This window comes from Seriola dumerili, unplaced genomic scaffold (assembly GCF_002260705.1).
Source record: "Seriola dumerili isolate Sdu_G_001 unplaced genomic scaffold, Sdu_1.0 BDQW01000068.1, whole genome shotgun sequence".
NCBI classification, from domain to species: Eukaryota; Metazoa; Chordata; class Actinopteri; order Carangiformes; family Carangidae; genus Seriola; species Seriola dumerili.
Window position 1 is genome coordinate 16,890,558 of NW_019174323.1, and position 27,710 is coordinate 16,918,267.

General features: G+C 43.9%; 1 protein-coding gene across 1 annotated transcript in view; it reads right to left on the reverse strand.

The window, feature by feature from the left end:
* LOC111219652 (voltage-dependent T-type calcium channel subunit alpha-1G-like) overlaps positions 1 to 27,710 on the reverse strand; it is a 194,100-nt gene that overhangs the window by 103,547 nt on the left and 62,843 nt on the right. Inside the window, exons 2-3 of the mRNA XM_022742364.1 lie at positions 15,694 to 15,805; positions 5,980 to 6,113 (exon numbers count right to left, since the gene is read on the reverse strand). Of these exons, the coding sequence (XP_022598085.1) occupies positions 5,980 to 6,113; positions 15,694 to 15,805 (246 nt within the window). The remainder of the gene's footprint in view (positions 1 to 5,979; positions 6,114 to 15,693; positions 15,806 to 27,710) is intronic.

Here is a 27,710-nt window from a genome sequence, read left to right on the forward strand (position 1 = left end):
CACCCATCAGTCTTCCTGAGAGCTATTGCACTGTTGGAAAGTAGCTCCCACTCCCACAGCTGACAGATGGATAGGAAGGGATGGATGAGTGATAAATCCTGGTAGAAAATCAATGGTGAGACAGAACCTGAGCGGTGTATATTCATCATGTCCCTGCCTGCGTTTCCATTTGACAATTTTTATGCAAATCATGACGGATATACCGAGAAAGGCTGAATGGCATTGGTCAAATCTTGATGGGGGGCCTCCAGGTTTCATGCTGGATTTGAAGCTGGGATAGAGGGCCCCCCCCCTTGATGGCCCCTCATACTGGCACATCTTGCCCATGATAACTGTAAAAGCCCTTAAACCTCCGATAAAGACACCATACAGTCTGCATATGAGGAGTTCAGGGAACATCTGTAAATTGTAGCATCTCTTTAGTGCTCACTGAACTTTTGTGTTGCTACTGGAATTGGCTTTGTTCATAATTTTGCTCTTTGTCCGCTGCCTGCTAACACACTATCAACTGAACCAGAGCATCTTCCAAAAACTTGTTCTTTAAAATAAACTACGCTAAGCTACTTAAATTTGTCTTGTTGTTGTTTGTTTTTTTATTTTTCACAAATGCTCCCTTCTCTTCTCCTCACACTTCATTTCAAAATGTGATGACACCGTGAAAAGAGTTTCCACATCCATGAAATAATGAGTGATATGCTTAAATACCGATAAGTAATGCATTCAGCTAGTGCTTTTATCCAGTCAACATGCTGCTCAACCCCACTGTCTCTGCTCCCATTAATAATGACTTTATCATTCGATGACTGGATTACACCACCTCTCCACTGCAGCAGCACGTCGCTCCATCACAGTCTGTCCTGTCACTCCTCCCTTATTATGAAATAACCAGCCGTGTTTCCTCTCTCCTGACATTCCTTTGGTCACGTATTGTTTACTTCCTGTTTGCCTCCACATCAGTGAGAGCCGAGCCGTCACACCCGATGTTCCTCAGAAAATGAATTATTATCATCATCACTGTGGATACTCGCGCCTCTACATACAGAATGAAACGCGACGTGCGCCGACTCTTACCAACCATTACGTGACAACCCACTTTATGAGTTTACTTGCTGTTTAGGCAACGGCTAATAATGAGAATCTGATCGTATCAAATGAAGCGCATGTAGCATCAGGGAGACGTGGAGAGAGGGGAAACTCAGAGAACAGACAGATGGAGTGTTTTCATGCTGAATTGGAATGAAACCCTTACATCAGCAACACTTTCTGTCATCAACCCACTCTGCTGCTTATCTAACCCAAATGTTAACCAACTTATTTTTCACAGCCACGGTCGATTATTGAATATCTCTCCTTCTACTTGCAAAAATCAGACAGTATGAGGGAACTCTCCATTTCCGTGCCCCGAAAAAAAAGCAGAAAAATGTCAGAGGTCTTTATCTATGAAACTGTGCTCCTACGTAAAGCTTTAACACTTCAGAGTTCCCATGACCAAATGAGAAATCTAACAGCCGGCTGCTGCACCGATGTGCAATGAAGCAAAACTGTAGTTTCCTTAAAACAAACGAAAAACAAAACACACCAATACAAACGGCTGATATTTAATAACTCAATAACAGTAATGAAATGATGTGCTCGCTATCATCCCCTCCAGGAGCTCATTATTTTGTAACTGTAGTAAACTATGTTCACAAAAAGTGCTTGCGAAATGTCTTTCCTGCGTGTGAAATAGTCGACTTCAAACGCAAACAACAAAATCAAACTCAGCGAGACAATTTTCTTGTGAATTTGCTAAAAAAAACCTTCTAGATAACTGCAGAGCTGCGTGTCCTGCTGCTGCCGCCTGCGATCAATCAACATGTTTTTGTATTTTTATGACGACTTGTGTGATTTCTATTTTTTATTTTTCTGTTGCATCTTGTTGCTTTTTACATATAAAGCATTTTATTATTATTTATTCATATCTCGGGGCAAAATGAGCTTTAAAGGGGGGAAGCCAACATCAAAGTCTGTTTGCATGTGCTGTTTCAGGAGACGCTCCTATTGGTTGGTTGGAGGTTGACTGGCTGGACGTTCAAACCCACGTCACCAGGTGCATGCAGGTCCACTCTTGATATACGTCATTTTTGCAACACAAAACAGAAAATAATGATTTGGTTTTTTTTGTTTTTTTTATAACCTACATTCTTGGTAATAAAACAGACAAAAGCATCAAAAAAAATAAAAATCGCAGCTCTTTTTCTCCCTGGGAGTGTTTGCTCTCTGTGCACACTGGGGCTTTCTCACCAAAAGCCTGAATTACTTTGGGAACAGGTGGTAAATCAACAGAGGCTGCAGGTTGCGCTTCCCTATTACTGCACTGTGATTTCAGTTGATAATACAGACACAGTTTTACACCAAAATTTACCTCGGCCAGTTGCAAACATTCTGCACACACTCCCCCCTCGACCATGCCCCCCCCCGCCACTGATAATCCGCAGCCAATCTGCTGACCCACTTGTAGTGGGGCCATAATGTAGTGAGGAAGAAGCCAGGTGACAGCCAGAACAAGAAAATATAGTGGCTCACAGAGAGAGAGAGAGAGAAAAAGAGAGAGAGAGAGAGAGAGAGGGAGGGGGAGAGAGAGAGAGAGGGAGAGAGAGAGAGGGAGAGAGAGAGAGAGGGAGAGAGAGAGGTATTGAGTGCATAGTGATTTCCTCATCTTTGTATGGAGAACATGTATAATGGCAGCAGTTATAGCAGCATGGGATGATGAAAGGTTTTTTATTTCACACATTATATGTCAGTTATAGATACTCACTGTTTTTTCTTTTCTTTTTAAATGTCAGTTATCGAAACTGACCAAACACAATCAAAATGAGTATTCCCACGGTGTCTGTCCTCAAACATCAGACCAGATTTAGTACTGAGGGCGTCCAATGAAGCGATCGACCCGACTGCCTCGGCCTCTCCTCCTCTCTCTGTTTGCCTTTCTTAGTCGATCTGTTAACCTCCTCCCTCCTCCTCCTCCTCCTCAGTTTTCCTTTCTGTGTCTCTTCAGGAGGAATCCAGCCACAGAGAGAGCGCAGAGCCAGATCGATGTACGAAGGATAGGATCCCCCAGTCTGCGACAGTAAGTGCTGGTACAGTCTGCGGTTTGGACTATTGACTGGGGCTCCGCTGCACTGATCCTTCAATAAAACCATAAATAATGAAAACACTCACTTAACAAGTCATTCTATCCAGAGCTGAGTCCTTAAGTGTAGCCTGACTCGGTTTACTTAAACTTGGGTTCAATCAGTTCTTGTTCTGCCTCCGTGGCGGCGACGGTCAGAGCCGAGAGAAAGTGACTTCTGGTTCTCCGTCCATCCGTCTGTCTGTCCACGCGTACGTACGTGTGTCCCATTCTCGTGGACAGGATATCTCAGTAACGCCTTGAAGGAACTTCTTTAAATTTGGCACAAATGTCCACTTGGAGTCAAGGATGAACTGATTAGATTTTGGGGGTCAGAGGTCAAAGATTAAGGGCGCAGTGACCTCACCAAACATGATTTTGGCCTTGTGAACAAAATATCTCCAGAACTCACATTTGGCACAAATGTTCCCTTGGAGTCAAGGATGAACTGATAAGATTTTGGGGGTCAAAGGTCAAAAGTTAAGGTCACGGTGACCTCAGAAAACACTTTTTACCCGTTACTCAAGACTTACTCAAGATTTTATATGATTCTGGATAAACAGGGATGTGAAACGAGTCTGAGTGGAGGAGGCAGACAACCGCGAGGCGGTAGGTAGGAAACTCCTATCTGCTGATTTTCTCTTTATCAACACAGCACAACATCTCTCCTGCACTCCTTCTATCACTTCACTTGCCAAAAACTCTCTCCCTGCACATTTTTCACGTCTCTCTCCTTCTCCACACTCCACCTGCTTCGCACAACCACGCCTCCGTCGCTCCCTCCTGTCGACAGGGGTGATTAGGAGGGGAGAGCGCAGACCTGCTGAAAAAGCAGCTTAGCTGTAATTATCATCTCGGAGAGAAACAAACAGTTCATCAGAGCCTTCCTCCACAGACCTAACAACTGTTGCCAGGATATATCAAATGCTCGACAACCAGCCGTTACCTAGGTTACCATTGTCTCCGTGTGGCTGGGGCTGTCCATACATATGAGATTTTTTTTGTTTTTTCAGAAATGGCGACATAGTGTAACCCATGAATCACATCAACAGAGCCGACACGACAACATGCGTGCTCACACCACCACCCGCACACTCAGATGGAAGCCAGCATCCAGACACACATGTATCTGGCCTCCGTGACGTCACCCACGGGTGTCTGAGGAGCAGTTTTTGCAAGCTCAGAGTGAGCTGCTCCGCCGTCGCCATCTTGGCAGCGCACGACTCCGCCCCAACTCCCGGCTGATGCAAAAAAAAAAAAAACGGGCAAAGAGGTGGGGGCATGTGTGCAGCCGAGACCTCGGTGCCCCACCCGCCTGTCACTCAAAGCGACACGCCCTCATTTATGCGCAACTTGAAAGTTGTCGTGTATTCTTTTGCACGGTTTCCCGCTCGTGTCTTCTTGCATTTACGTCTACAGGCAGCATTTGAACTAATTTCTGGAATATCAAATCAATGTATTAAAATATAAAACAAAACTAAAAATTTTTATGACATCATAGATTGTGCTTATTTGATGAGGAATAAAGGTCAAGTGAACTTAAAGAAACTGATGTAATAAGTTTATTATAATATTCTAAGTTACCATTACAATACATAACAGTTTGCATTATGAAACTCGATACAGCAAATACTCCATCTCAGCCTGCTCCTCATGCACAGTATATCCTATCCTGCGCTGCTGCAATGACCCAGTTTCCCCAACAGATGCATAATAGTTTCATCTGTATGCATCTCTATTCATCAGAGCTATACCGTTGCCTGTTGCTGTAGTTTACATTTTAAGATCCTTTAATTGGTCTTCTAATAATTCAGCGGATTAGTGGCTGAACACCAGACATTAAGGTATTTCCCATCTAATTCCTTCTGGCGCTCAGTTCAGTTGCTGAATCGTAGCGACCAATAGGGAAGCAGCTATACATTTCCATGCAGATGTGTGGGTGCAGGTAGAGAGGAAAAGAACAGAAGGGGAGCAAAGGAAATAAACAAATGGGGACAGAGGAGGAAGCTCAGAGTTGTCATTACAGACTATAGAAAGACTATAGTGTGTTTTACAGGTGTGTTACTGCATAAAGAAGTGGATGCAATGTATCTCATCTCTGCTGATGGAGGACACTGCACACTTAGACTGACACACACACACACACGCACGCACACGCACACACACACTCACACACTCACATATAGTCACAGACACGCACAGAAGGAAATGTGCCCTGTTCCCACTGATGGACAACAGAAGCTGTGGCAGAAGGATGGCATTAAAAACCAGCAGGAGATGTAGTGTGATGAAAATGTCAGACCAAAACCAGCAGGCCGTGTTCTGTAACATGTTTAATCAAATCACTGTGTGTGCATGTGTGTATTCTACGTACGTGTACAGGGACAGATTTAAAAGGTGCAGAACAACTTCTTAATATCTGATCCCTCTCTCTCTCTCTCTCCCTCTCTCTCTCTCTCTCTCTCTCCAGCTGTTTTAACAGATTCGAAGCAATTAGGAATTTAAGAGGGTACTTGCTACCAATTTCAAGTTAAAAGGATTTTACTGGACATTTAGGGTAAATCCATTTAATGACAAACCCAGTGGAGGGTTCAATGAAGTTGCCTGATGTTACTGCCAGTGTCTCTGCTCTGGGGTGTGACACAATTACATTTACAGCCCGAAATATCGATTACATTCTCGTTCCTGCGTTCCCAAAGTCTGATTTCCACGACTGACCATTGCTGGATTTTGTTGCGTTTGTGCGTGTGCCTCCACTGTATATAATACTTGGCACTTGCCTGTGTGTTTGCGTGTGGGTTATTCGTGTGTGTAATTGCATAACTCACCCGGCCAATACTATGAAGAAGTCCAAGCGGTTCCATGTGTCTCCGAGGTAACACTTCTTGCCAAAAATCCCCAGAGCCACCATCTTGATCACCATCTCAATGGCAAAGAACGCGAAGATGAAGTCGTCAAAATCCTGCGAAAAGAAACAGACATTTTCATTAGGACTTAAATCATTCCCCCCAAAAAAGGACAAAGATACAATCTGTAAAGTTTAACAGGATCAAAAGTTGCATTTGCTATTTGAAAAGAATTTAAATTTGAACCAGCTGATAATAAATGGCTGCATTTTTGCAGTGGGATCCCACGTCTCAGACTTTTTGACCTCACTGCATTCAGCACTCAGACGTTATTACAGCTCTTCCTCTGGGGCACCAATCGATTGTTATTGAGAAATTTCACCGAAAACCACAAATGTCAACCTCATGGTGGCGCTAGAAAGAAAGTGAGGGGATCTCAAAAAACGTTAGATACATCCTCCGGGAACAATGAGTGTCTGTACCAAACTTCATGGCAACACATCCTGTAGTTGTTGAGATATTTTGGTCTGAACCAAAGCAGACAGCGCGGCTACAGTCTGATCGCAGGTGGTCGTTCAGCACAGGGAAGCGAAGTGACCACCGCAACCTGTTATCACGTGACCGTATTTCTACACTTTGGCTACATGATAATAACATTTTCTGTCAAACCACCATTTTTAAAGTCAAGAACGAACCTTCGAGCTCGACTTCAAACAATTCTTTGCATTTCTCATCTGCAGTGTCTTCAGTATATTTTGTTGTCCTGGGAGATACAGAGCAGCATAATGATCAGCGGGCTCTCACATCAGCAGTATATTGCCTATTGAGAATGTCTGCCGTTAGTGTGACACTTTAATTTCTAACTGCATATAGTCTGGAGTTAGAATCCCCCTTTTCTCTGTCTTCTTGCTGCTGCAAAAGCTTTAGTGTGTTGCTCAAGGACACTAGAGCAAACCGGACGCTTGCTGAAGGCAAGGTCCACAGGTCTAATGATGCTTTTGCCACCTTGCTGCCCTAACAGAGACTCCAGCGACAAATCGCTTCATATCCAGAGTATATAATGTAATAATCTGGAACAAGCCCCTCATTGCACTAATCAGCGCTCCTGCCCTCATTATATCTGCCTGGCGGTTTGATTAATTAAATCATTATCAGACAGGACTGAAGAAGAAAAATAAGGGGCAAGGATGAGGATGGGAGTTGGATGGGAATTAAACAGAACCTAACCTTACAGCTCTTGAAATATGAAAATCAATAAATAAATTTCAAAAGGCAGAGGAGAAGGAATTGGAGATGAGGATGAAAAAAGTCCAAAAAAAAAATGAAAGAAAAATTCTGGAAGGAGATCAAGGCACAAGACACCCACTGATAGATGAGTCATCCAAACAAGAACACAGAAATGTATAAATATATCAAATCCTGTTAGCTTAGGCAGAAGCTAGCCTCTCACTGCTCTGAGAGTTCACCGTCAGTGAAATGTAGACGTTCACACAGGAATGTGTGTGTGTGTGTGTGTGTGTGTGTGTGTGTGTGTGTGTATCTTCGGAGAGTGTTTGTGTAGATTTCATTCAGGACTTCGCTGCTGTTTCCAGGACGTACCACCTGGCAGTAGGTTCCCTTTAGCAAACTGCTGCCGCTGGTTAACTCCCCTAATGTCGCTCACGCATCACTCAAGATGTTTTACGCACAACTCAATTCCTCCAAGAGACACAGCGGAGGAGATTGTTCAGATCAATCGATGGTTTCTGTATTCCCATCAGAGGAATTTGATATAAAACCCTGAGCGGACAAATGGGGAACGCGCCCGGGCTGTTGTTTGCTAATCGTCTGTTCAGAAGATGCTCCGACCATGAATGACAGAGACACGGCACATCAACCGTCTACTGCAAAAAATAACAACAAAGTGAAAATATGGACACTGTTGAAGTTACACGCCTTGATGCACGAAAGAGCCCGAGCAGAGATGTTTACTGCCGCCAGAGCACACGCTGACGACGGCGTTGCTTTCTCCTCTAATATTCCATCCTTGTATCTGCGCTTTCTTTTGTTTCATGAAGGTGGCATTTCTCTCCCCTCCTCTGCTCAGGAGTAATTACTCATCTATTTTGCATTAGCTGGAGCCTGCGTTCCCACAGAGCCGATAACATTAGAAAACCCCCTTATGACTCAGGGTGCTGGGGACAATATCTTTACTGTCTCTCACGCACACACATGCACTGTACATCCTCACAACACACACGTGTCAACACATACATGTAAACACACATGCGTACTGTAACACATACAGCATGTACGGAAGAGGATTAGAGCCACAAGTGAAATAAAATAAAAATTCCACGTGGCTCTAATCCTCTTCTGTCGACACGTCTTCAGGGACTTTTGATAAATTGACAATGAGCTAATGTCAACTAGCTCAACCTTCTCTTGCTCCAAACATGCACACACACACACACACACACACACACTCTACGCACAGCTGGGACTTCCAATTCATCAAAGTCAACAGGACAGGCCGGCCTGAGGCGCTCTCACAGCGGCACATGGTAATAACGGCTCTGGAGTCATTGGACATTGATCCCCCCCCAAAACGCGAATCACACATCAATGTGAGGGTGAGACGTGTCACATGATCCTGATACACATAGATGACATGTGAAATCCAAACACACAGGAAAAGATTCAGTGACACTCATAATACCAAGCTGAGTATTTACCAAAATTGAAATGTGAATGTGTGTGTGTCTGTGTGTGTATATTGTCACCATGGCTCACTGGCTGTGTGTCCATGTGGAGAGCAGGGAAACCAAACACACACACACACACACACACACACACACACACACACACACACACACACACACACACACACACACACACACACACACACACACATACACACACGCCTGCCTCCGAGGGAATATACACCAGTGACCTGTGCTGAATGGCTCACTGCTCACACACCCTTTAATTTTCTAACCCTCCTCTGCAGTCTCTCCCCCCATGAAGAGACGTGAAGAGACTCACACAGACACAGAATATTTTACCTCCAGTGGATTTTTGTGTGTGTGTGTGTGTGTGTGTGTGTGTGTGTGTGTAACTGGAATGTCTCCAAAAATATACTGAGACTTTTACATTATGTGGAAAAACAAAACTAAAACGTTCATTACGTTAAATCGCGCGGTTTAATCCCAGTTCAGAAAAGCCTCGTGAAATTGGCTTTCATTCGGCGTGACAGTCGCAAAAGTGTGAAATAGGCCCGACGAACGACGGCGGAGAACTTGTGATGAGTCAGTCCAATCTGAAAAACTCTTTGAAACAGTGAGGGACGGGAAAATACTGTTGCAGCAAAATCAAGTGGGGAATCAGATAATGAAATGAATAATTGAAAATATTCTTTGGCAAACTGAAACCATTTAATGGGTAAATCAAAAACCCAAAAACAGTTTAGAGGGACCAACTTCTCATTCAGGTTTTGCATGTGTTGCTGTGCTTTATATTGTGCGTATTGTGGGAGGTTTTGTGATCCACTGATCGTTTGTCAATGAAACAGCGTTGGCAGTACAGTAAAGACTTTGTCTTTTGATATTGTGTAGGTGGCAGGTAACACAGCTCATCCTTCTATATTTATTCCAAACACACCACTGTTGCTGCTGCCAGAAATGGAAAAGCCTTCACTTCCTGTGCACCAGACGAACCCTGGAAAAAACCTCCCAGACACTGACTGTTTATAAGAGCAATTACAAAAAGCTCATAGCATGGGCGCATGATTAATCACTATTCACTAACTATTAAGTCTCAATTTACACATATCAAAATGCTGCAGACTGTTGGCTTTTTTTTTTTTTTTTTACTGCAGACATTTTTAATTTAAATCACATTTAATTGTCAATTAGGAAAAGCACAGGTTTTACTACCAACATTAACGATGGCTCTGTTTCCCTCCAAGTGTCCCAGTGAGACGAGACAGTGACAGTGAGCGAACAACACCAGGACCCTCAATCTGAAGCAGATGTAGCACATTATGCATTTTGTTGTTTTACTTTAACAGCATTAATCCCCTACACCAGTGGCTCCCAACCTACGGGCCGCAAGTGGGCCGACTTTATCGTTTGCAAAACTGAACAATTTTGAGAGACGAGAGACGGATGGTGAATCGACAGGTGACCTAAATCTTTCCCCTGCTCTTAGTTCGATCTTGAACGTTCGATTGTTACTCTTAAAATAAAAAGTCGCCTGAGAGAACGTGTGATCTGGCGTCTGTATTGTTCTGTTTTTGAGATTCTGAAGGGGGCGCTGAGCTGGGAGAGGTTGGAAACCACTGATCTAGACTTGAGATATGCAACGTTTGTGTAAAGTCAATAAAGACGAGCCCATAGGTCGCTTGTGCAGCAGGTTATTGTGACCCATAGTGACGTGTTGTTGCTAGGTGACATCTCGTGGCCGCAGTAATTATGACAGAGGAGAGCGGAGTTCGATTCCTATTTGAAAGTTGCACGTTGGTGTATGTTGTTTTCTATTATCCATGACCGTTCGTCGTTAACCACATTGTTGTATTGTAACCATGACAACCAAAATTTGGGAAATGCACGTCCGTTGCTGTCTGGCGTTCTTATCTGCTCACATCCAGCTGGACGGGATTCCCACTGATTCCCTGCCGACTCCTATCGCTCTCATCTTTATCATATCTTTTTCTCCCACGGCCTCCCCCTCTCTCTCCCTCTCTGTCTCTCTCTCTCTCTCTCTCTCTCTCTGTCTCTCTCTCTCTCTGTCTCTCTCTCTCTGTCTCTCTCTCTCTCTCTGTCTCTCTCTCTCTCTCTCTGTCTCTCTCTGTCTCTCTCTCTCTCTCTGTCTCTCTCTCTGTCTCTCTCTCTGTCTCTCTCTCTCTCCTGCTGGAAGTCATATCACTCCCCTATTACTGTGATTATGTCTCCCACAGTAGTGTGTGTGTGTGTGTGTGTGAGTAACATTTGTGTGTATGGATTTTGATGTGGATCTCTTTTCTTAACATGAAGCATTTGTGGACACTTTGCTCAGTTGCTCAGTGATGAATGAGTGGATGAATCTTAATGTCAAAAATCCAACATGTTTATTCTAGTTTTTCATATTATTTGCTTATAATACATTACATTTGTCTCTCTCTCTCTCTCTCTCTCTCTCACCAAACACCAACTTAGCAGCCCTGTCTGTGAACATCCATGTTACTTCTCACATGGCCTGCCAACAAATGTAAACACACGTGTCCACCAGGCAGGCACACATACACACACACACACACACACACACAAACATCAGCAAGCCGTATTGCGTGTTATCACCGTGCCAACATCACACACCCTCTCGTCACCTCTTGATCATAGCCTTTATGTTGTAAGTGCACTCCATCACTAACGCTGAGTGCACTTAGGACACTCCCTAACGACTCTGTGGCTCACTCACAAATCCTTAAGTGTCAGAGCAGTTATTAGACGCAGTGAGGTGCTCGAGCGTGAAGTGTTGAAGCGATGAACAATCAAAGATCTGCAGATCAGAAACATTCCTGTACGGGATTTAGATACCGCCACGTGTTTCCCAGCTAGCCCAGACCGCTGCGGGTAAACAATAAGCAATCAGGCAGAAAATTGCAACAGCGAAGTCCAAATGATAGCAAGCATCCACTCAAGGAGCACTGTTGGGGAGTACACCCCCACCCCCCCCAAGTGAACTAGTTGGCAGAGGTGGTCTGTGCTGCTGGTGGCTGAGTAAAGACGTCGTTAACCCGGCAAGAGCCAAAAGCTTTTCTTCAGCATTTATGCCATAAAATATATCTACAATATAAACGTACAGCCATTCTGACTTCTTTTTTTTAAAGTCAGATTTCTAAAAAAAATAAAATAAAATAAAATAAAATAGAAAAATAAAAAAGTTCACGTGATCCTAATCTTCTTCCGTACATAAATATATACATGTGTTAAAAAACAGGTGGCAAAAATTTAATGAAAACGTTCCCCTACACCTTCTCCTGAAAATAAATCTCAGCCACTATGTATGCTAATTTTACCTGTCACAAGTCTGAATGCCATTATCACAGGGGTCAGATGCTTTCAACACATGGACACACACACACACACACACACACACACAGGTGCACTCACACAGCCAGGCAGACAGCCATACGTGCCGGCGAAGGCGCTGCATGCCTCATGTGGTGAGGACAATAGGGCAAGCTAACTGTAATCTGCTATTCAGTTGAGATCCACTCCTCACAGGTGGAGGCAGATAATATTGTGAGAGAGAGACTTTTCAGCTCAATCACCACCATTCATGGCAGCCGGCGTAATGACACACACACACACACACACACACACACACACACACACACACACAAGCTCTGATGTTTCTTCACCCTCTCTGCACATGCCAGGCCTCTGTGTGTGTGTGTGTGTGTGTGTGTGTGTGTGTCTGTGTGTAAACCGGACATAAGTGTTATCAGACAAATAACATCGGTTGTTTGTTCCAAAGGCTTAAATCAGCCGTTGTACAGATACATGACTAGTAGTCGACTTGTGGCAGACCGACTCTCTTAAAGAAGAAAGTCAGAAAAACGTACAAAATTAAATTCTCATAATTAGTTGAAGGATTAGATCTGATGTTATCCAGCCGTGCAGTGATGAATCTGAAAACAAGTGGGTTTAAAATGTCTTTCAAATGCCATCAAAACAAACTGTAAAAACGCCTCGGGGTAACCTTTCCACATCACTGACACGCCGAGCGGGCGGGGGGGGGGGGTGTCATCGTTCTATCAGCTACACACTGGCCTGTGATCATTGCGGTGGCCATTAGCTGTGTCGGGAGATGAGAGCTCATTGGTCTGCATCAGAGAGGGTTCAGAGAGTTCCTCATTAGCCTGGACGCTAGGATAGCTACGCATTACCCTGGATCTGAGAGCTCAGCCACGAGCACGTGTAACACTGGAGCACAGTCGCGTTAATGTTGTACTAGGAGGTATTCTATTACTCTCATATAAATGTATCGCCTTAGTAATTAAGTACGATGCTAATAAGAGGGGTGGGGGGTGGGGGGGTAATTAAACACAGGTGGAGCTCATCATCAGGAGTCAAATCCAGTTAATTCAGTCTTAAACATTACATCCTTATTATATTCTTGAGGATATTTATTTTGTAGATTACATTATTTCACTGATGTTTATTGAGGCGATTGATGTATGTGATCAGGCAAAATGATGCGCTGTTCGTAAAAAGGGGGCAATGTAGAGGCAACGGATCATTTGGGGCAAATAGGGCACAGCACCACCTGCTGGCAGCAGAAACTGAAGTGGTGCTGACTAACACAGAGATGAGTAAGATCATCGGATGCATGACACTGAAAATCCAAAGCTGTCCGCTGTCAGTTGGTGGATAGTTTCAAACTTATATAAAGGGCCCTGAGTGTGGGGAAACAACAATATACATGCCCGAAGCTTTTGGCAATGAAAGCTGGGCCTGACTGTCTGTTGCCCCGCTGCAATTTGATTGGCTGTTTGCCAAGTGCTGTTGTTGTCATTTGATTGTTGTTAGTGGAAGTTAGTATTTATTTTAGAGAGGAGAGCAACGGCAGTCGCTACGAACGGACTGGATTACAGAGCACAAGTTTGAAACTTGAAGAAACTTTGAAGAAAATCTTGAGATGAAACACCGTCAGTGTTCATGCACACACACACACACACATACACACACACAACATGAGACAACCTGTATCCCTCATATCTACCGTTCGTATAATGCAACTAGTAACACTAAGTGAAACCAGCATCACATCACGCTGAACAGCCAAGGTGTTTGTTTTAAATACTGGAACATCAAAGTACTGTGACAGCTATACTACAGCTAAATCCCGTCATGTATGGAGGTAAATGTTGCACTTGAGAAGGTCGTGAAGTCAAACCAAGCTCCTGCGAAATAAAAGAAGGAAAAGATGAGACGTGAGGAGGGACTGAGGCAACGGCGTGGTGAGAATGTAAAAGTGTGAAAAAGAAAAAGCGAGTGAGAGCGTGTGAATGGTACGTTCCAGACGGTGAGAGACGGATCAAAGACGGACATGAGCACGCCACTGCGCGGGTTACGCGCCTTTTACGATCTCTTGACTTGTAGGTGTGGAGAGCGGCGGGGAGATTGAAATGCGGGAAGAGAGGGATTAATGAGAATGCATTTAACCTCCAGGCTCTACATTCATCTGCGCTCCAGACAGGAGAGCCACTGAATTAAATCACATCTCATATTGTTGAGCAGAGAAGATGGAGGGAGTCGATGGGCGCAGGTTGCCCTGGCAACGGCAGACTCAAAAACCTCGATTCTTCTCCTGAGCCTCCAAATTCATCTATTCTCTCCTTTTCTGTTCATTCATCTCCCTCCTTTCCTTTTCTCTCCTTTCCATTACTCGCATTTCCTTATTTCATTTCCTTTCCTTTCCTCATACTTCCTTTCCTCTTGTGCCACAATTTCCTTCTCTTCACCTTTGTTTGCCTTTCATTTAGTCTCCTTTTCCTTTCCTTTCCTTTGCTTTTATCTCAGTTTCCTTTCCTTTCCTTTCTAAGGCAGCGGTGTGTACGTTTTCATTTCGGAGAAACTAAACGTTTAATAAAGAATGTGTCTGATCAGTAACTGCCTCCCCCAATAAACTGACTTTAATATCTGAAAGCATTTGGAAATAGTGGCGCTCTCTCTTTTTTCTTTTTAAATGATAGACACAGCGGGGTCCCAGAGTCTGAGACCACTGTCCCATCAGACTCGTGGACCCCACTCTATCTCATTTTGGAAATGAAACTGTTCAATTTCACCGAGTCAGTGGACAAGAAAATAAGAGGGACTTTGTTCTGATTCAATCTATTTGGAACCACTTTGCAAACACATTATCCTTCCCCTGCACAAGATGAACAGATCTGTTCTACTGCGTCTCACTGCGCTCGATTCCCTCGGCAAACACAGGAAACAAATGTGTTTTTTATCCTCCGTTTTATTTTTACAACAAGAACAACAACAACGCTCTTCCATTAGTGTTTGCTGGGTTAAAGGCGGTCTATAAATTAATGGAAACACCTCCACACAATGTTGTTGTTTATTTTCCATCTCAGATAATGCAAATGGAGGGAGCTGCAAAGGCCAGATATTATGGAAATACTGTTTCAGTAGCTCTCTCTGAGACGCCTCTCATTTATATATAATTTATCTCAGTGTTTCAGTGCTCCGGCTCTCTGTATCTAGTCTGCCATGCAAACAGTGATTTTGCTTTGCACTAACATCTGCTTGTTTTCCAGCCATTACTCTTGCATTTGTTGTCCTTGTCTAGTCGTGTCACATCTACGTGCGTGAGTGTTGTTTTCTCTAACGTGCGTTTGTGTTTTCTCCTTCTTGATCATCCCACTGGAAGGATCTCAGTGGCTCGCACGTATGACATGAAATGAAATGAAATCCGTTGACGAATCGTTTCCCCACACACTGATTTATTTGTGGCGGCCAGGCGCTATTAGCCGCCATATATTTATTTTCCAAATCATCTATGGTCACACTGCTTCTCCATCCTCTGCCCTGCTCTCCGGGAGAGGCGGGGCTGCAGGTGAACAGAGCGCGCACACACACACACACACACACACACACACACAAACAACATATGAAAAGGAAAACACACTTAATCCGCCACAAATCAAGCCAAAGACGTTCTTACCTGCAGGATCCGGCACCTCTCAGAGTCGCAGTTGCTGTCCTCGCAGGGATGAAACATGCCCAGTGTCACACAGTTCAGCAGGATCACCAGCATGGACGCTCGCTCAAACCATGTGGAACAACAGTTAAGGAATATAACACAGGCAGAAAATAATATGTCTTACAAGCAACAAGCAGAAGTTAAAAAAAAAGTGCATTTCTCTAGGCTTTCTCCAGTGACCTCATTATCCCATTCAAATTTATAAACTGCATCATTTTGTCGGAGCAGTTTAAACGTCTCTTAAAAACCCAAGTCGCTTTCAAAACCAGCTTCTGAGAGGGAAAAATGAGCCACGGAGGAATCCAGGAAGTAGGAACCCCCAGCAGGCCCTGATTTGAGTGGCAGTCATTGCTCCGATTTCACCCTGTTAACCAATGATCTGTCGGAAAACAGTTCAGGTCGTTAGCGAAGGGCGCGAGACAAGACACTTTAAAGAGGTTGAAGAGAAGACGACGACGACAGAGGCCGACGCTGAGAGACAGAGAGGAGGACGAAGCATCCGGCTTCACAGTCAGTGAATGTGACAGACATCTTAACGCACAGGGCATGATCGACCTCAGTGATGAGACTGAACAGAGATCACACACACACACACAAGCACCATGACACAGATATGTGGGCTCCATGCGCACACACACACACACACACACACACACACACACACACACAATCACACACCCACATATTTTATAGATTGCTACTGCATCCACAGTCAGCACCCTGCATCCAGGCTGGTGAACAATGTTAGACAGAACAGGCCGTCAAGTCCAAGTGTGTGTGTGTGTGTGTGTGTGTGTGTGTGTGTGTATGATATGTGAGCTAAAAGGAAATCTTTGCACTTCATCAGTGTATGTATGTAAAAGCGTGCACAGAGGCTGTGAAGACAAACGACCTGTCCATCCTTTATCACATTAGCTGCCACTTGCTCATTTATCCCTCTGACCCAGAATGCAGCTGGGTCAGCGTGGTCCCACAGCACAAAACTTCATGCTGGTCAAAAGCAGCAGCAGCAGCAGCAGAAGGCAAGCGGACACAAGCTTAGTGTTAGTTTAATGCTGCAATATCCTAACTGATCTCAGAACAGTTGAAGCCGAGTCAAGGACAGCTCGTCAAGCTCCAGTCCTCGCCGACGGGACACGGTCTCGCCCACGAACATCACATGAACTATAGACACGATATTTAACTTTTCACAACTTCACTGTGATTAATGATTCCTGTGAGTTTGACACTTGAAGACGTTCTTACGTTCATCTGCTGATACGTGTCTCTGAAATGAAATATAATCACGTAGGATAGTTAGAGATGCATCTTAATCGATATGTGACAGCGGACTGAATCTTAATATGTTTTTATTTATATTAAAAAGTGAATAATTTATGATTTTCATCTCATTTGTGTTTATTTTCTTGTTTTTTTCTGGTCAGAAAGTCAAGTTATTTATTTAGGCATCAAATCACTGGACTACTGTTTAAAACATCAGGCTCTATATTAGTGTTTCAGGCCTGTCGTCTCTGTTGTCTCTGTAATAAAGATGTAAAATGCCTAAAAATACCTTGAATCATTTATTATTCACTTAGTTACTGTCTCTGCTGTGACAGCGGGTCCTCGTCCACCAACCCTCAACCTCCAAACCTTTTATTTTACGCCTCGCTAAATAAAAAGGCCACACTACTTCCTGCGTTCGCCCTAAACATTGGCACTGGACATAAATCATGTGCTGCAGGATCTTCCATTTTTGAACGTAAGGAGGGACTGAAAGGACAGAATGTGATACTGTGATAGTGGTACTTCCTATACAGTATTGAACAGGAGTATTGAATAATAGATGCAGGCTGATATTTGAGTCCGTGACCAGAAGGAACCTCGGTAGCATCATTTGGGTAAAGACGGTGGCGTCTGGAAGGCAGCGCTGGGTTGCGTCACACACTGGAGGATGCACACAAAGTTGTGTGAGTCCAAAGGGATGCAATTAAAAAGATCCGTCAGTATGGAGAGCGGGATCATTAAACAGGAAACAAAAAAAAGCCAGACACTCAGGTCTATAGTGTGAGAGCGGTGGCACTGAAAGTTGCAGGGGGTAAAAACTGTTGTTGACACACACTGATAACATCTACAAAAGCTCACAGTAAAGGGCTGAAGGAGGCTGGGCTAATTAAAAATAACGAGCTGCATGGGCCGTCTTTGTAAGTTACTGACATCAACCTTCGTCGGAGCTGGAGCGCAGCGTCATTTCAGTTCGGGAAAGCTTGAGTTCATCAATGAGATTCCATCAGGCTCCAGACCATGACACCTGATCACCTGACCACACAGCTCTGAGACAGGAAACACCAGGTCAACCGGCAAAACCTGTTCATTCACTGAGTTAATGAGTTGCTTCTAAAAAAAAAAGATCTAACCAGCTTTATTTTTCCCTCCATCATTAATAATGAATGAATGATATTTCTGATTGATTATCGCACTTCTGTGCTACAAAGAGCAGAATATATTTTCTACTGGACAACAGCTCTGCATGAAAAATGTATTATTGACCAACACCAGCCGCAGCTGCAACAGCCTGCATGAATAACACAACAACGTACAAGTACCGAGCACCAAGGGGTGCGAGGACCCGATTGAAATTCTAGTGTTTCTTATTCTTCTCTTTCTCCATCAAAATAAAATGCTTTTTCTACGGGGCCTGAACACGCTTTAAAACTCATGAAACTTTCGTACACGTGTCGGGCCTGGTGAAAATTTCACAGGAGGTTGTTTTGCCATTTTGAATTTAAAGACAAAGTAAAAAGTTTAGAATTTTTTGCAAATTTATTCAAAAGGAAAAATTTAAATATCACATTGACAGTGGGTCACGTATTGAGACCCTTTGCTATGACATTTAGCTGAGGAGCTTCCTGTTTCTCTTCACCATCTTTGAGATGTTTCTACACCTTGATTTCAGTGTAGATTAATAAGGGGAGGTGCTTTTTTTATTTAGTATAAGGCTACAAGAACAAAATTTGAAAAAACGTCAGGGGGAGTGAATATTTTCAGATCCCTCAGGCTCTGTATTTTTGAGGCAGAGAGTAGAAAGAGGTAAAACAATGTGATTTCTATTCCACAGCATGGTAGTAAAGGAGTAGAAGGTGGAATGATTTATACATGAAGTGTTTGCACTAAGGATTAGGAACACTGTGTTCTAAGCAGATTCTGTAAGTCTATGGTGTGTTGATTTGAAGTCAGAGAGTTGTGTAAGACCTTGGACAAGATATTTTATGCTCCCGACGTGTGTTTTATCATCAGTGGGCAGAACTCATTCATCTGGAAGAAGAAAAAGAACCAGAAAAAGCAAAACCTCTACAAACACTGGATTAGTGTTTCTGCGTTTGGCATTCTGCACAGAGTCTAGTCATCGCAGTGAAACTGTCTACATGAATACTGATGATGAGCATCAACTGGTGTGTGTGATGCTACGGACAGAGTGGTTCACGGAGAGAATTACATGATCTGTTAATTAGGCAAGTAAATAAGCAACTGTTTGCTAACACACGGACTCGTTTCTGCCGCCAGTGACCCGTCGCTTCAAGTTCGACTAAATACACTCAGCGGCTTTGCTGCTACAACCTTACTTGGTCAGGTATGACCGGTAGCTTTGGTGGCTAGCACGAGCTAATTGGTTAACACTGGCTCATGCTAATGTTAATGCTGCACAATTCACATACTGTAATTACGAAACAGAACAACATAAAAGACGTGCAGAGAAAGTATTTCTTCATCTCTTGCTCCAACTGACAAGGCAAGGAGACATTTTTTATTATCTTTTTTATTTTTTAAAGGCGGTTGAATAAAGTCCTGACAACACGCCACTCGCCCTTGGTACATGTGTAAAAGGCCGACAAGTTTTACCGGCGCACTTCAGACCCTGTCAACTGACGAAGTGTAAATGTATTGTTTATTGGCGGTCCTTCAACACAATACAGACAATTTATTAACAGAAAGAAATCAAAGTGATGGCAGAGGAGAGACGCTCAGGCAGAAGCGCACAGACAAAGCAAAACATCAAATATGAATAATCTGACTAATTTAATCGATAACTCTCCCTTTCCTGTCTTCCCCTCTCTTCCTCCATCGCTCCAGCTGTTGGGCTATAATTAAACAATAAGGAGAGAGTATGAACTTACACACACACACACACACACACACACACACACACACTCACCTTCATGGTGTCAGCATATAAACAAGTGGTGACGCCCTGAGGGATGGATTCAATTAGAGGAAAGATACACAAGGATATGCTCTGTCAAAACTCTGAAAGCAAGAAGCCTGCCACACACCACAGACACACACACACACACACACACACACACACACACACACACAACAATGCTTTCATCAGATAGGCAGCATTATCAAACTCATCAACACCTTAAAAAGTATTGTGCGTTCCGCTCTCATGGGATCTTTTCAGTCTTCCGTCTCTCACACGCGAACATGCACACACAAATTTAAAGTCCCTTTCTTCTTGCTTAATGAAGGGAAAACAATATGCAAGCCTTATGTCCTCCCCTGCCTCCCTGCATCACACTGCTGATTCACTCTGATCCTGTCCTCTAATGATCTGACACCACACACCAGGACGCAAACAACAACAACAAATAAGAAACAGTGTGTGTGTGTGTGTGTGTGTGTGTGTGTGTGTGTGTGTGACATAGAGGAAGAAAGGAGAAATAGGGTAAGAGATTCAAAAGAGCAAAGTTTGGTGCAAAAAGAAAAAGAAAAAAGTTTGAACTTGTTCTCTCTCCAGCTCTTCTTTCTTTCATGAGAAGGGAATTTAATCCTCAGCAGAAACAGATGAGGCGCGCACAAGTCCGAGGGTGATCAATACAGACAAGCCTCTCTGAATAGATATTATTCATTGTGTTTACTATAACTCACACAGAACGTGGTTCTGCATCCATCTCTTGCTCTGCCCGTGTCCACACACACACACACACACACACACACACACACACACACACACACACACACACACACACAGCTTCTGGCTCTTTGTGTGCGCTTCCTCAAAATCCATATCTTCTTCACCGAGGGGCCGAGCACCACGGGGGCAGTACAGTTGCACTACGGACTGTTGCAGATATATGAGGATGTAAAGTAGATCAATCCTACACTTGTTGCACATGAGCTTCAGTTCTGTCCCATAAAGGACGGAGACCGTCCTCATGTGAAAAACGAGGCCACATTTCGGCAACATGGCAACAGAGATCGTCTGATGTTGAGGAAGTACTTACTCTAACCCAAATCACAATCTTTTCCTGAACCTCGCCAAGCCACGACCGTTATTACAGTAACCACGGCAACAATCGGTACGCCGCTCTCGGTGTATATTATGGTAACCATGACAACCGATGTCCGGTACGCATGCTGCCACAGGGGCCCTATATCAGGAGACACTCCTTCGGGTCGTATCAGAGGGTTGAAAAAAAATCATGTAACTTCCTGCCCTCTTGTGGTGGTAGGAGGTTACTGTCTGTGGCAGCTAGCTTGATTAGCAGCCGCTCTATCTGTCGTTTCTATCATTTCATCAAGACCACGTCCCACTGGAGCTTGTCGAGCAGAAAGGGGAGCAGCAGCTGCTCTCTGAGATCAGTTGTGATATCGCACGCATTACACACATGCCCAAATATGTGTGGAACCTTAACTTGCGTACTAGAAAATGACTTCCAGTCTTTTCTTCCTAAGTGATCAGAGTACGTAGCAGCAAGTAAACAAGCAGATTCCACCGTGACTGGTCATCTGCAGCGAGTCTGAGACGCCATGCCACACAAGTGCCGCAGCTCCTTTTAGGATTGGCTCAGTGCATAGGTTGTGTGTAGTGGGTGAGATGGTATTTACTATGACTTAACAATTGGTGGCTTCAATCATAAAATACTCTTTGGAATTCCAAACCACGTGTGAGCCCCAGTTAAAAAGGCATGAATATTGCTTACTTTGTACAGTATGTAACTGAGACTGTCTGCTTGATGCAACTTGGTGAAATTCTGACTTCACAACTCCCTATTATGTTCATGAAAGGAATTCAGATCAAAGCACAGAGGGGCCTTACAGAGGATGTGCACAGACGTCTCTCCTTGATTGAAACTCACTCTGCCATGAAGTTCACACTTTACAAAGGCCAAGTCCTGCACCAGTGAACGCATGGTGTCCTGGCCCGGGGAAACAGATGGGACACCGAGCTGGAGGTGGGACAGGTGCAGTGACATTCAACCGAACATCACAGCATGTGCATGTTCCCTTATTAAAAGCTGTCAGGAAAGAGGTGGCCGGACTGCAACAGCAGGAGGGAATGGACTGATGGAAGCTGAGACAAATCCAGTAAGTGTGCATGAGAAGCAGGGACACAGAGAGAGAGAGTGTAGGTGTGAAATGCGGGGTTTAGGCGTTCCCAACCTTTTTCCAACTCATGGCCCAATTGAAAATCTCTAAGATGTCTGCGGCCCACCTCGGACCCCGCAACAACATGGAGGCCAAATAATGAGTTCTCACAGCAGTTTCTATTTGATTGGTCCCGATCGAACATTCAGGACTGAACTGAAAGCAGAGGAAGCTCAATTTCTCTTGATTCACCATCCGTCTCTCGACTCTCTTTACTTTGAATTCTTCCTGTTGCTGACCAGATTTTAATTTTGATACTCTAGTTTTTTGCTGTGGATGTAATCTTTCAGTGCACAATCAGAAACAGCAAACAAATATGTAAAGTGGTCCAGCTGAAAGAAGTTTTTAAACATTTTTAATGTTTTTAAAGATCCTTCCATTTTAGAACATTTAAAAACATTACCTATATTTTTATAATTACATCTTTTCACCAAAATTGTAGTTTTGCAAATGAATCATCGGCCCACTTGATACCTTCACCCACAGGTTGGGAGCCACTGGTTTATTGGACAGAAGATGTAGAGTCTAGCACCCGGACGTGAACTGGGCTCTTACAGACTTTTGGTGTCTGTGGTTGTAACAAGACAGGACTGAAGTCGTTGCCACTGTTACGACCGATTCCTCACTAATCAGGGTGGAATAAAGCTGCCAGGGCCAAAATAAGCTGTGGGCCCCGACTGACACCAATCTAATTACTGGAAACACACATCCTAATGATCGGGAGACGTGGGAAGATTCCCAGTGGGCTGGATGAGTTACTGGGCCAGAAGGGCCGGTGACAGAGAGTCAGTAAACACAATAATTCTATAAATAGATCATTAAAGCTGCGGCATTAGGATCTTTAAATAAACCCCCGACAACCACTGTGAGCAAGTTTATGACTTAAATTCAACATCAAGTTCACATGACAGCTGTTAGCACTGGGCTATTGGGCTGCCGGCTCAATGTGAGAGAGAGATAATAACTAAAGCTGCGAGCAGGGCCGATCGTGGCCCTCGCACTGTCGAGCACGTCGGGGCGCTTTTCAAGTCCGAAGACAGGAAATCATTGGGGATACGATTATGAAATAGACGCTGTGAAGAGGAATGCCGACGCTTAAATCACTCCCTCTTTTTTTTTCTTTTTTTTTTTAGCTCTGCTTCTCCTGAGTGGCCTCACTGTTTGACAATTCTTTTACCGCTCATGACAACCTGCCTTCTCTTTGTGTTTGTTTCCTCAGGAGTGCAGCGCCTCCCCAACAGAGAGGAAACTTTACAAAGCCGAAAAAAAACAAAAAAAAACCACAGGAACTGTAAGTGAAGGTGTGCAAAACAAGAAAAGATAGCTTAGGGTGAAAAGTGAGGTTCATCTCTCAAGTTGGAGACATCTGCCGCCTGCTTCACCTTTGCTGCACGTCTCCCATCCGTCCCACCTTTCACAAATCCCGTCAAAGCTTTTCTCTCTCTGATCACTTTCTTTTCTCTCTCCTTTCACTTTTCTGTCTGTTTTGTCTTACCCCAGCTATTTTCTGGGAGGTGACTGACAAGAATGAAACTTTTTTTTCGGAGGAAGAGTGCTGAACATGCCGGAAAAAAAAAGGAGAGAGAAGACTGAAAGAGGAAGGATGTCATCAAATATTGAGGGCGACTGCTGCAGCCCCTCGTAATGCGCAATTCATCATTGTCATTGTGCGTAAATGTGTGCGCGTGTGTGCGCGTTCATGCACGAGCGCGCATTCACACGTTTGCATTTACTTATCGAGGTGTTTGCGAGCCGCCGCATGACGAGATGCCATTTTATCAGAAACGTAGATGGCAGTTGTCTGGCTCTCTTCCTGCTGCTGAACAAATCCTGATGCACATGAAACTTCCACTGATGAGGCTGCGAGTTCAGACTTTCCCTATCTCTCTTTTTTGCTTCACAAATCTACTCTTCAGCAAATGCTTTAATCCCAGCTGCCAAAAACCTGAGTCCAGCAGATTTTGAGAACGACTTCCTTTGGGAATCAGAGTGGGGGCAAGTAGTAGTGACCCCTACGAAGCCGCAAGGCAGCGTCTGTTAGCTTCATTACTGTTCATGTTTATCACCTGGTGTTCAGGTAACAGACATGCGTTAGGTAAAAGTCACTGAATATGTTCAGCAGTTGACAAAATGAGCTGAAAGCAGAGGTGGACGAAGCACACAACTCCAATACTTGAGTGAAAATTGTTCAGTAAAGTACTGGGAGTACTTTATTTAAAAATATACTAAATAACTAAACCTAATGACTCTGAAACAACCTACTGAAGCACTGACTTACTGTGGAATTAAAAGCTTGTAATATGCTACGAACCCTGTAGAAATGGCCATAAAAACACAACATCTCTCTATTCTCTCTTTATTTTCTTCATCTTCTTTATTTGCCAAGTTCAAACTGAGCTGTTCAAAAATGCAAATGCCGCAAACACAGCGTGACTGACAGTGTAGGAGTTGGCTGTGATTGTTTCTTTCCTCTGTGATGAACACAGTGTATGAGCTATCACAGTTTCAAAATAAAAGAAATCGCATTACGCAGACTAAAAGCTGCTTTCAAAGTAAGAGCACTTCATAGAAATTAAAGTGGAGTCAAAAGAACAATATTTTAAGTGCCGAGGAGTAAAAGTCAGAGGTTTACAAAAGAAATAAAACTCAAGTGAAGTACAGATACTCTGAAAATATACTGAAGTACAGTTCCCAAGTGAATGTACTTCATCGCTGTCCAGCCCCTGCAGATCCACGTCTGCAGGTTCACATTCTTCTCGTTCAAGCTCAAACTCAGAATCGCATACTTAACGCAGCCTGTCTATTTGAAGACAGAGGCCATCTTGTTTGAATAAAACTTTATTGGTATTGTCAGTGCACATAATCTATCACGGTCTCATGTTTATGTTTGATATTAGCACCCACTTCGTAGCTCTTCAACTGATCCGAGTGAGTGGGACATATGGGATATACAAGATTAATAAAAGCGTCCAGTGTCTGCCCAGTTTACAGGCAACATCGTGCTACTTCACTTCTTGCTCCTGGGTGGAGGACAGTCATTAACGCTACACCCGCAGGACGTTGCTTGTCAGGAAAACACAACATAGATCTGTTTCAAGCGTCGGAAAAAAAAAAACACACACACACAAAGCTGCTGCTTGTGTGATGAAGACAGTTTTAAAACTCTGGGCTGGTTGTAGCCTGGAGGTTCAAAACACATGCTTGTGATCTCAGAGATACAAGTTTGATCATTCAAAGACCAGCTGGGAATAAGTGGGAAAATTAACGTTCTTATTGGTGGGTGACTGCATTAAGTAGAAGCTGCTGAAACAGTGTATTCAAGAAGAAATGTGGTTTTAGATATCCTTTTTGCTCTGTGTCTATAAACTGTTGAGCTGCTGCAATATTCCCATCAGTCAGAAAGTGAAAAGGAAGATGATCCACAAAGACTCTTGCTCGAAGACATATGAACGCAACAGCTACAGTGAGTTGAATCCAAATTTCAACACTTAAAAATAAGCATTAAGCATGTAAACAAACATACTGAGAGGTGCAACTCTGAGCCAAAGGCTGCTGCGTTACAGTGTGAGCGTCTGCTCTCGCGGCGTAGAAAATCCTGCTGGTGTAACAGTGCACATCCCCGCCGCTCACTGACACGGCTTATCAGAAGCCTGAGTCAGGAGCCAGGGAGTTAGGAGGTTGAGGGAAATAGCGGCATATTGTCATCCCGGCTGTATCAGTGCCGACCATATGAGAGGTTGGTTATAACTAACGGGCTAAAACCGAGGTGGAAGTGGAAGGAAAAAGTGAAAGATGGCGGAAGAAGAAACACGTGAGAGAGACAGAGCTAAACGCACATCATCTTAATTTCCTTCCAAAACACTTACTGCACTGTCACGTGTGTGTGTGTGTGTGTGTGTGTGTGTGTGTGTGTGTGTTAGGGAGTGCTGGGGGGGGGGGCATTGATGACAGCAACCACCATTAAACTTTTACCAGCTTACATTATTGATAAATCCAGCCCTCACTCCAAGATGCTGTCCATTTAAATAGGCAGCTGCTTGTTTCATGCTCCCTGCTCATGAATATGGATGCACAGAGTAAACCAACTATCTCTCTGACACAATGGGGACTCTTAGCAGGGACTATACCAAGATATCCATTTTTATGTGAGAGCAGCGAAAGAAACGGCTGATTTCATGATCCAGTTGCCTCATCAATATTCAAAAACAGAACCAGTTCATAATCCAGTCCCCCGGCATCGGTCCAGCTGCAGACGCAGTCAGGTCGTGAACTGACGCCTCGTGCTTTTACTGGCGAGTTTTACGTATGAAATGTATGTGCCAAGGAGGGTGGAGGCTTCCTGATAGTTCTTCCACACACACACACACACACACACACAACACACACATCTCTCTCATCAGTCAGGAAACTCCCCTGTATCTTGCCACTGCGGGCTGTGAGTTGCTAAGCAACGTGGGCTTTCATGGGGAAGTATTGTGGAGTCACATCTCTGTGGCTGTGGAGTCTGTAGCTGAGGTGATGGGGCAGAGTTGTCGCAGCTACACAGCAGAAGTTTGAGTCTTTGAAAGCCTGTGATGTGTCTGACATTTTATTTCAACGACATCATCAACCGCAGAAACCCCTCGGCCGTCAGACTCTACTCCCGCTTCACCTTTTCAGCTTCCTTAAGAGACTGCCTTCATTATGCTGTTAAAACAGTCTCAGAACTATTAGTGAACCTGAATGTTGAGTCACGTAAGACATAAAACACAGTGTACTAATAAACGCAGAGTGATGTGTAATCTACGCCTCTAAATCCGTCACACAAAATTCACAAATGCAGGAGGACCTCAGACTCTCCAGTAGATGGCGATGACGCAACATTTGCGGATGCCAACCACTGAACAAGACAGAAGAAGAAGAAAAAGGCTCAGTCCCAATGTCCAAAGCATTGGGACTGAGCCTTACACGTGAACTTCTTCTTTCTCTTGATGTTGTTTGGGTTCGTTCCTTTAATGCTTTATTCCTCAACCGTTCTTTACGCTTCCCCTTGGTCACCATGGTAACCCCGTGTTTGACATTACAATGTTATGAACTGTGGGTAATTCCCTCAGGCAAAGTCTGCAGAAATGCGGACTTACAGGGAGTGTGCTTGAAGGAGCACTTAACGGTTTTACAGTGGGACGGCCCTAAGCCCTCTTGGATTTAGCCGGAGCTTTGATCACAGAACGTCGGCTCCAGTTAAGACCGGCCTGTAAACAAACACAAGTAAACGCTGGAGCTGCAGTTTTTCTGGATAAAAAGCACTATGAAATTAACTTTTCTCAAATGAGTCGCATTTCTCTCCGTGGCTTAATGATCAGCGTGGAGTGAAAGAGTGCGACCAACTGTGTCCTCTGACTCACCAATCAGATGTGCTGCAACCGTAACCTCCACCTCCACCTGTGACCAGGCCACCACGAGACACTGAGACTAGCCTGATAAAGGATTTATAAATGGCTTATTACTAGTTTATCAATTAGCTTGTTAACACTTTTTAATTCAATTATAACAGCAACAGTGACTTGTTGCTTGCCAAATAGTGAGCC